Consider the following 11,040-nt stretch of genomic DNA (forward strand, 5'->3'; position numbering starts at 1 on the left):
GTTCGCCAGCGGCAAGGCGACCCTTGATAGTACGAGAACTGGAAGGTGAAGAGGGTTGGCGGACAGAGGGTGGAGCGGGAGCTGCCGTAAGGGCCTGGTGAAGCGGCGGCGGGGCGAAATGTTTCATGTGAAGCGCCTCCGCGCCTGGCGGGTTGGCGGTGATGGGGGAGGTGGAGAGCGCAAAGCTGGGCGGGGGAGGGTTGCAATCAGGAGTCATCTTGGGGAAGGAGCTGCTGCTAGTGAAGGAAGAAGCTGCCTGCAACCTCAATGCCATTGTATCAAGTATGAAGCAGCACAGCAAGCGCAAGGGGTTATTTATAGCTCTTTGAAATTCCACACGTGGTCAAATCCTTGCTTCTTCCACTTTGAGGCAAAGTTTCTAAGAAGGTGGGAACTTTGGGAGTCCTCACCACTATTCTCATGACATAGCTTTGCCTTCACCACTCACCCACTATTACTCACCACTAACCACTATTACTCACCATTGCCGAGCAGTCAATTCTCATTGTCATGGCATTGCAATGTAATAGGCAAACCAAATTCATTGTGCTCTTGGGGTTCACTTAAAAGTTCCCCATTAAATGTAATAGGCAAACCAAATTCATTGTGCTCTTCGAGTTCACTTAAAAGTTCCCCATTGATAGTATAGTGCTACTTCCAGCAATTATGTGAGATAGTTTAATACTTTTAGCCTATTATTTGGCTGGTTCACATATACAACAAATTGTTGACCACGATTGTCTCCTTTATACTGATACCTTTACGACCAAGAGCATCTTGAGAAATGTTTTCTCTACATTATCCTTTGAGATCTTGGAGCTACATGGAATAAGGCATCAAGAAAGAGAGAGAGAGAGAGAGAGAGAGTAATGGAAAGAGATTGCACAATATAACGAGCGACGAATGAATTATGATAATACTTCCACCATGTACATAATTTGCTTTTATAGGCATCAAACCTCATCTTTTGACATAGACCTTAATATGGGATGTTCACACCCTAAGGGGGTGTTCACACCAATAGACACACCACTAGACTCTAAAATACCCAACAAACCCCCCTTCGGAGTGCCTTACAAACCTTCAATAGTCTCAATATTCCAACACTAGCAAGAAATTAGGACATAGTCTTCGCAATTGGCTCAGAGACTCATGAACATGGCTCACAGACTAACTGGCATGGCTCAAACGCAAATAAGCATGGCTCAGAAATGAGGACATACTCCTCGCAATTGGGTTAAAGACTCATGAACATGGTTCAGAGGCTAACTAGCATGGCTCAAAGGCTCATGTAACATGGATCAATGCAAAAGTCTCAAAGGTCATGTCCTACCTCTCAGGAGACAAAAGACAGCCTACATCAGTCTATCAAGACCCCCCTCCCTTCCCTCCCTCCCTACCTCTCTCTCTCTCTCCAGCCACGTGCTCAAGGCAAGGTAAAAGGGAATCATGGAGCATTGCAAAAAAGAAACTCAAAAGATTCAGATTTTGGGGGACATCTTGGGTAGAGAACTCATGACTACAAAATATTCAGATTTCAGGGGATATCCCGGCCAGAGAACCCTTGAAGTCTAAAAACAAAAAGGACTAGAAGTTGAGAAAGAAGAGTCTACCCTCAATGTCGATGAAGATCCTTTTGCATCATCATTTCCAAGAAAATGTAACTTGGAGCTCGTTGTCTCAGCAACATTAGTTGAAGCACCTATTTGTGCAGCTTGTGCCTCCTCTTTGAAGGATTCAAGCCAAACACTGAAGAGATTTTGATCCATTGAAGTTCTTATCAAAGAATCATTACACATGATGATGATGTAGATGGTTGTGTTTTGCTAATTGGTCTTTGTAGATGAAAATGCTTGCATTTTGTTAATTTGCAACTCCTCCTCTTGCCTGCATTAATAGCCTTCGCTTGCTTGCATTACTTGCTTTAGGTTGCAACCAAGTGTAGGCATGGTGGACTGTAGTAGCAGATGAAGGGAAAAACACAACCCATGTAGCAAAGAAGAAATGCAGCTTATGTATGATCTTGTGGTTGCTTATTCATGGAGGCAGATGGATAGCAGAACACACAACTTATGTAGCAAAAAATACAGCAATGTATGTCGGGTAGATGCGATAGCAATAGTGAGTAGATGGATAGATGAAAACACAACCATGTGTGGTGCTGCATGGCGGGCAAAAGAGGCAACAAAAATGCACAATAGGGGTGCTATAGAGTAGGGGCATCAAAAATGCACAAGCCCTAAAAATACAAAAACCCTTAAAAAAAAGGTAGAAATCTTATAAACACAAAGAAGTAGATGAGCATGATCTCATGGAGAAAAGGGTTATCCAAGCATGATCATGGTGGGATGGAAAACAAAGGTGAGAGGTGGATGGCTCTAATACCATGTATGATTACATGATGCTTGAGAGAGAGAGGGGGGGGAAAGGAGAGAGAGATTGCACAACATAATGATGAATAAATTATGATAATACTTCCACCATGTACATTTCTTCTATATGCATCAAGCCTTGTCTTTTTACTTAGACCTTAAGAAGGACTTCACACCCTAAGGGGGTGTACTAGACTCCGAAACACCCAACAACCATTTGTCTTACTTCCACATAGGCACCAAGCCTCATCTTTTAGCCTAGACCTTAATAAGGGTTGTTCACACCCTAAGGGTGTGTTCACACCAATGGACACACTACTAGACTCCGAAATACCCAAAAGCCATTAGTCTTACTTCCACATACCACATAGAATTCACTTAGATCATTTTAGACTATTGCTTTCCTTATTGAGCGGAATGCATGTGAAGTTTAACCTCAACACCAAAACATGACTTGACAACCTTCATACTCTCTAGAATCAAGGGAGAAATGATCAATAGTCAAAATGTGGCTAGTTCGTGGAAAAACCTGCATACCCTTTAGGATGAAAGGAGATATGATCAATAGTAGCCAGAACATGGCTAGTGTATCAAGTCACCAACAACTAAGTGGCGAGCATTGAGAACTCCAGCAGAAAAGCAGCGTAAGGTGATGTAACAAGAGAAATAACCACTTCACGGAGGGCCAAGCACTTGAGGTTGCACAGAACTTCTTGCTAAACAACTCATTTGGCGTACCATTCCAAACTGCTGAAATTAATAGTGAAAACCAACAACAATAGGCTCCACTAATTCCTCCACCCGTCCCCCACTACCCAACCACTCTGCCTTATCCGACACACATCATGGTGTAGCATAGTAGAATATCATCATGAAGTACTCGGACACGCATGTGGCACAATTTAAAAACATATGGTCGACAAATGAGACGAGGCCCACAATTCTAGATGAAACGAAAAATTAGCCTTTTGTGGAACTTTGGGCAAGAAAGCCATTGATTGGCTATCACAATATGATCAAAATCACATCCCCACAAATGTCGATCGATCTCAAAGAAATCTTCTTGCTCAGGTTTCAAATGGACCAAACATCTTTGCAATTGTTAGATACGAAACTTAAAGCAAAAATACGTACTTGTAGAAGATTATGCCATGAAATTCCACACCCTCAAGGCTCGCTCAAATCAGTGTGGATAGGATGCCAACATAACCCACATAGATGAATGGTTCGTCCAAGGCATGCAAACACACAACTCAAGCCAACTATTTGCCTCAGTGGGTGTAGTAGTTGATGGCTTTGATAGGTTGGAAGAATGGATACTTGGTGCACACAATTTCACAATCATGGGCATCTTAAGAAGGATTACAAGATGATTCCACACTGTGCAATGTTTCCAAACAAATAGACAATTCAACAATCATGGATATCTTATGAAGGATTACAAGATGATTCCACTATGTGCTATGTTTCCAAACAAACAAACAATTTAACAATCATGGAGATCTTAAGAAGGATTACAAGATGATTCCACACTGTGCTATTTTTCAAAACCAACATGCATGCTATCGAAGTATATAGGTACAATGTAATTGCAAGATGATTCCACACTGTGCTATTTTTCCAAACCAACACGCATGCCATAGGTACAATGGAAGAATACCATGGAAGAATGCACAATCAACAATCACCTATGCTAGCAAATAGTGTGTTAGCCTATGGTCCCATTTCCTAAGCAAAGATGACCTTACCGTCGAGGAGGGGGAAGAGGAAATGTTGGACCACACTCCTCTATTGCCACATATGTTACTACTCTTAATAACATTGTGTGTGTTCTCGTAAAGACATAATGCATGTAATTCCCAAAAAATGAGAGAGCTAAGCTATGTAAGGAGTATTAACAATCACGCGTCAAGACCAATGCATATTAGTTATCAGTCTTTTTCTCTGAGAAAGAAGGCAGAGCTATATCTCCCAAAAAATGAGAGAGCTAAGCTATGTAAGGAGTATTAAAAATCACGCGTCAAGACCAATGCATATTAGTTATCAGTCTTTTTCTCTGAGAAAGAAGGCAGAGCTATATCTCCCAAGAATTGAGCTTCCTCATCCCAAAAAATAGAATTCCCCTCTTATGCAATAGCCAACCACTTATAGTATGCAGGGCTTGGCCTACTACAAGATCATGCCAATGGCACTCAATGTGATGATGCCTGTTTAGTTACAACAGTGGTCCAAAACTACTAACCAGATGGTGTAGGACTATCGTCACTACCAATTAGCTACTACGAGATGGTGATTATAATGGTAAAAGTAAGAGTGAGTGTTATCATGGTAAAAGTAAGAGTGAGTGTTATCCCTCCATTAACGATCTGAGCCAAGAGGATCGGTGTTGTCCAAAAAATGACTGTCAACAAGAGTAAAATCGGTTTGATATGCTCAAGAAGACCATCCAAATAAGAAGGCATTTCGCTTTAATACACATGTTGTAGATTTATTTCTCATAAGCTTTCAAAATCACCAAAAGTTCCCACCCAATTACGATTTTGACCTTATTAGACTTCTATTGATGCTGCTCTAGAAGCCAACAAAAGCTTAGAGCACTTCAACCTAAATGTAATTTGAAAAGTAAAATGATTGTGAAGGTTGGAGAGCCCTTCTACATGTAATTTGACTTGCAAACAACAACAGAATTATCAGAGCAATACAAGTATTGCTAGAGAAGTGTGGGGGGGGGATTTTTCCCTTCAATTTGAAAGGCCACAAAAGAGTGACCCTTGCACATGAAGGGCACTCATTTTTAAAAAAAATTATGTGTTAATAATTAATATTAAATAATGTAAGGTTTTTAAATGGTTAGGCTGAAGAGAACATGTCTTGGACGAAGTAGGGCACGTTGCTTGGCAATTATAATGATGCCAAAGACCCTCTTGAAGTAGAATGGGATGCAATCTATGTCACCTGGGATGATCTAAAAGTCCATCGTAATGTGAATGTAATGACAGCATAATACTGATTTCTAGGGTTTATCTTATTTGATCTTCAACCATTATATTTTGACATTAGAATTGAAGTAGCTTTTCATGATCCGTTATGGTATTGAAACATTTGTGATTGAATGATATTTTGAAATTTTCGACTCCAAGAAATTCCAGCATATAAAATACTTGATGAACATATGAAATTTAGTGAGATAAGTGAAGGGCAACTTGTGGTAAACCTTCCTAGAAAAGATAGAGCCCTACTATGAGTCTACAACATATTGGCACGTGCAGCCTTATTGGGTGTGTGCCAGTGCTCATGAAAAACCGCCCTTTAGCGTATTTTATCAAGGCAAACTTTGGACCTAAAGGGAAAAAAAAATGTCTAATCCTTTTTCAAAAAACGAGATAATTTGATCCTAAAACTTGATATTCACTATAGGACAAAAGTCTTCCCTTTTTTTCAAGGATTATATACCTTACTCTAAAGGACATAAAATATATATAGTATATACTATATACCCAAGTTCTGGCCGTTGCAAGACCCCACCCCCCTCCTGGGGACGTGGAGTGATGGTAAGAGGAGACACTGCTGCCCTTTTGCTGGGTTAGTTATTAAAAGAAACGGTGGTGATGCGAGCTACGTGATCGGTTATGTGTCAACATGCATTAGACTCGCATTGGACTCTTGAAGGTATTCTCAATGGGTACAAAATGGGAAAGCGGGAGGAAATTTGAGTTGGTCTCCAACTATGAGTGGTTATTTTATGTAAATAGCTTTGTTTGGCAACATACTAAAAGAGGATTAGTTTTAGAGTTGTGTTTTTTAAATGGTTTTTGGTCAGCTAAGAGCTTCTCTTTTAAAAACCGAAATGATTGTTGTTTTGGCTTTGAAAAACCGACATACTTGACATGGCGCCATTTCAAAACCGGCCTATAATAGAAATCCCAGCTTGAATGAGAAGTAGGGGGTTTTTTCACTTGCTTAAAAATTCGTTTTTCATGAGCACTGGTGTGCGCCATGATAAACGTGCGAAACCTTCCTAGAACGTGCAGGCTTACTGGGTGTGCACCATGATAAACGCGTGCAGCCTTATTTTAAATCCATTAGAACTTAGAAGAGCCCTTTGAAAAAGTTAAAAACCTTCATTAGAAATTTGGGAAATTATTAATTGAAGAATTTCTCAAATTTTGGAGGTTTTCCTTCTAAAATTTCCCAAATTTTGCAGGTTTTTGTACCTTCAAGTTAAGAATTTGAAGGTAATTTTCAGAAGTTGCAGCAGGTGCAAATTACACTAAACCCGGGTTTTTTTCGAACACTGAAATTTAGAAGAGCCCTTTGAAAATTACAGGATTTAGTAATATATTTTTTGGTGACTGCCCGTAGCCGCCCGCCGCAGTCATGATGCAGATGCGTCGTCTTAAATCTTGACCAGACCCAACTTCCCAAGGACTCACGAGTCGCAGAACCTTTCCAAAGTCAAGCCGGCACTGTTTCGCAAGCTTCAATCTCAATTTACCAGATTGGACGATCTCAATTTACCAGAACCTTTTCAAAGTCAAGCCGGCACCGTTTCAAAGTCAAGCCGGCACTGTTTCAGAGTCAATTTACCAGAACCCTTTCAAAGTCAAGCCGGCACTGTTTAAACGTCAATTTACCAGAACCTTTTCAAAGTCAAGCCGGCACTGTTTAAACGTCAATTTACCAGAACCTTTTCAAAGTCTGTTTAAACGTCAATTTACCAGAACCTTTTCAAAGTCAAGCCGGCACCGTTTAAACGTCAATTTACCAGAACCTTTTCAAAGTCAAGCCGGCACCGTTTAAACGTCAATTTACCAGAACCTTTTCAAAGTCAAGCCGGCACTGTTTCGCAAGCTTCAATCTCAATTTACCAGATTGGACGATCTCTAATATCAGTGGAAACGATACTAAATATACTGATCTAATCATGATTAGTAGAAAAGTACTAATTACAGAAATTAATATCGAACGCGACACTCATTTAATTAATGCATTTTCCGTTTCCAAGCTTCCCAATTTATTTAATTGTTTAAAGAGAGCCAAAAAAACAAAGTCAAGCTCAGCTGAAACCTTGTGCAGTCAGTTCTGCATGTAATAGTGGGTAGTGGCGCTCTAAGAAACCATTCTGTTGATATTATATTAAACGCATCTAATAACCTGGACCCATTTTGTTGATATTATGTTATATGCATCTAATCACCTCCAGTAAAATCCACGTCACCTTATCCTCACACGTTCTACTCTACAAAAGCTCTGCATGGAGTAGGGTGGTGAGAGTATCACTCCTGTTTTGTGTTCTCCTTTCTCATCACCTCAGAGCACAACATGACTAGCCCTAGACCTGCTTCATCAACCCCCAGCCCTGAGCTTCGTGCCAACCTCCTTAGCTTGGTCACATGGCATTGGGCTTCTCCATTCGTCCGTGAGGGTAACCGCAAGCCTCTCAAGGTGAGGCACTCTCTTAAGTTGAGCTTCGAAACTGCTTGCTCATTAACACTAAATTTAATCTAATCATACAAGAGGCATTGTATGGTGCATTGTTGTATGTACACGTGTACCGTTATAAAGACACATGTACCTTTTTGGTAGTGTCACATACATGAACATGTACATACGACACGCGTAGCAGCTCGACAATATGTTACCACATACACTTGCTTCTTCTGAGTGCACGCGTGTGTTCTGATGGATGCATCATTGATTTTTGCAGGAAAATGACTTATATGACATGAACCCTCAGGAGGCAGCTCAACACTGTGAGCATCAATGGGAGCAATCTGTCAAACATGAGCTCGAGCTCACAGGAGATCACACACCGGTGTGGAAGATCGTGCACAATGCTTTTTGGAGAGAGATGGCAATAGCTGCATTTCTTAAGCCTCTATGGATAATACCCCTCATTGCCCAGGTACGTATATAAAAGGCTTGCGCTATACATGCAGACATAAGCATGCATCCTATGCACCTCTTCCCTTCAATTAATTAGTTGTGAAAACAATGCAATGCAGGTCTTTATACTGAAGGGATTAGTGAAGGTGGTGGAGGAATCAAAGCACGCTGGAAGCTCAATTCGTCCTCTCCAATCAGCAACGCTGGTGTTTGGCATGCTTTTATCCTCATTGATGCAAAGCTTTGGCCTCCACATGTGCTTCACACTAAGTCAGAAGGTTGGCATGAAGATTAGGGCTGCCATTGCAACTGCAGTCTTTAAGAAGGTTGGTCCTTTCTGTCTAGTAGGAATTTACTTGAGTTCACAACTAAATGACCCACCAGTGACGTGACCACAGCTTCGTAGGCCAGTTGGTAAGTATTTGAACTCACGAGCATGAGTTCAAATCCCACTTGCCCAAGACTATGGACACCAAGGTTCTCCGTTGCCTAAGGGTGAACCATGGCATCTCCCTCTTCCCAGTGTGTTGAGGAGCAACATTGTTGACTGATTAGCAGGATCTTTACTTTTTTTTTTAACCCACCAGTGGCGTCCATGCACTACGGTGTCTTCTGAACCTTAATATTGCATCTGGGCTTGTGTTTTCAGATGTGTAAGCTCACAACAGCAACTCTCATCAAGAGTTCTAGCAACGGGCAAATGATGAACCTGATCACTAATGACACTCAGAAGCTTCTAGATGCTACTACTTTCTTCCACTTCGGTAAATTCACTGGTTTCTTAGATGCTAGTATTTTCTTCCACTTTGGTAGATTTACATGTACCTTGCAGTGCTTGAAATCCTTCAGTACTACCTGCTGCAAAGCCATTATTAGTAACTATTAATGATTTACCTAGTCCCTTGACAGAAGCAATGCAATCTAAGAGTTTCACGTGTTGCATACAGTTTGGTTTTCCGTGGTGGAGATCACAATAGTAGCCGGCTTTTCTATCATTGAAGCTGGTGTTTCTGCCATTCCTGGTGTTCTACTTATATTTCTCACCATGCCTTTGTCAGTAAGTATCTTCAATTTAGATTTAATACATGGCTAAGAAAATGACTTGCCTGAAGCATTTGACTAATTAACCACCACAGTCAGAAGTGCATGCACATTAAATGCGAAACCTTGAATGCATGTCACACATGATGCACATGGGCCATGGCAAGCCAAACAATAAGATCTGCCTGAGAGAGCATTTTGATTTCATGAACAGGTTTTTATGGCACATGCAGTCAAGAAAATCCGACAAAAGTCTATTCAGTTCACTGACACACGTGTGCACACGCTTGGGGAGATACTAACTGGAATCAAGGTTCTAAAGTTCAATGGATGGACAACAAAGTTCATTAGTACAGTTAAAGGTTTGAAAATGACATAGTCCCTTCTTCCCAAATGCTCTCTCGTCCATTTTTCTTTCTGGATGACTGCATGTGTACCAAAGGTTACTATGAGCTCCAGTGATTCATTACATCTGCATCAACAACCTCCAAGGATTGGTTTTCCATTAAATGGTTCAGGTTTGCGGGACATGGAGCTGCATTGGATTCAAAAGGCTTCATTTCTGCGAGCTTCCACATCTGTTCTAAAAGTAATCACTAATTGCTCACACTTGCTCAACCAAACATGCACGATATGAAATGCATGAATTCAAACTAACCCTACGAGGACTAAGTGTGTGCCGATTCTACTGGTGTTTTTGCTCTATGTTGTTTCTGAAGTCCGGTTTGCTTACTTTCCTCCTATGAGATAGGATGCTGCAACACCAATGGCATCATTGGCAACGTTCGGAACCTACACTGCTCTACATGGTGGCCATATTCAGACAGGGACTGCTTTCACAGTTCTAGCATTGTTCAGTATACTCTCAAGAATATTTTCAAATGCACCCATAGGTATCATGAAATTCAATTTTTGAAAAACCCAGGTTTTCCTGATTTTGCAGGGCATACAAAGTTCGTCTTGTCAAGCTCATGTTGTACTTTCTTTCTTTTGCTTGCTTAATGCTGATATATGAGCAGGAGTGCAATATGCTGGTGAAGCGATCATAGCTATGAAGAGGCTCCAAAGGGTTCTCGATTTACCAGAGATACTTCCAGATATCAAAGAGACCACCAAATACAAGGTTTGTTAATACTACATTCATTTCCAATGCACACATAATTGAAGTTCTTCCGATGCACATGTTGCTGAGTGTTTGCCGACTTACGACTTCAAAAATTTTCACGCTTTCTTTGAAAAATTAAAGATTTTTTTATCGAGATACAACTAAAGCGCATAAAACAAATCCAGAAAATACTTTTTACAGGTTGCAACTTGATGAATACACTTACACACAGGCAATCCATATACTTAATGTCAGAATAAACTTACACTGTACAGTGTACAAAGGGACACTTACTATCCACCACCTTGTACTTATATAGAAGCACATACTATCCATGTCCGGACACAGGAATATACTATCCATGTGCTTAAAATGGCTGTCACATGCCGAACGTTGCTTCTGTAGCAACGATATCTACCATGAGCCTGTATCTCAATGAATACACTTACACACGGGCACATACAGTCACTCAATGCAGATACACTTACATAGAGGGCCGAGGCACATCTCTATCCATCAACGTGTACTTACATTGAGGCACATACTATCCATCGCCATTTTTATCCATGTATTTAATATTGGAATGCAGACATGTACTCTCCATGTGCTGAAAATGGCTGTCTCACGTTCCCAATG

At 40.8% G+C, this 11,040-nt stretch overlaps 1 protein-coding gene and 1 long non-coding RNA gene across 2 annotated transcripts; both read left to right on the forward strand.

Annotated features, from left to right (window-relative positions):
- The first annotated feature begins 8,122 nt into the window (after positions 1–8,122).
- Positions 8,123–8,554, forward strand: LOC147603744 (uncharacterized). Its single transcript, XR_015265576.1, has 2 exons — positions 8,123–8,277; positions 8,378–8,554. It is a non-coding gene; the product is annotated as an uncharacterized LOC147603744 (long non-coding RNA).
- A 965-nt stretch (positions 8,555–9,519) lies between these two features.
- On the forward strand, positions 9,520–10,431 carry LOC147603745 (ABC transporter C family member 11-like). Its single transcript, XM_086796309.1, has 3 exons — positions 9,520–9,888; positions 10,051–10,192; positions 10,319–10,431. Exons 1-3 carry the CDS (start codon positions 9,721–9,723, stop codon positions 10,429–10,431), a joined length of 423 nt encoding a protein of 140 aa, XP_086652435.1. The 5' UTR covers positions 9,520–9,720.
- The last annotated feature ends 609 nt before the right edge of the window (positions 10,432–11,040 follow it).

This window comes from Cibotium barometz, chromosome 63 (genome assembly GCF_041138505.1).
Source record: "Cibotium barometz isolate CiBa-2024 chromosome 63, ASM4113850v1, whole genome shotgun sequence".
NCBI lineage: Eukaryota > Viridiplantae > Streptophyta > Polypodiopsida > Cyatheales > Cibotiaceae > Cibotium > Cibotium barometz.

Bases quoted from the DNA above. Each gene is read 5' to 3' on its own strand.
- LOC147603745 (XM_086796309.1), top strand. From the start codon at position 9,721: ATGACTGCATGTGTACCAAAGGTTACTATGAGCTCCAGTGATTCATTA. The intron at 9,889-10,050 runs GTAATCACTAAT...CCTATGAGATAG, and splicing joins CTTCCACATCTGTTCTAAAA to GATGCTGCAACACCAATGGC. The intron at 10,193-10,318 runs GTATCATGAAAT...ATATATGAGCAG, and splicing joins ATTTTCAAATGCACCCATAG to GAGTGCAATATGCTGGTGAA.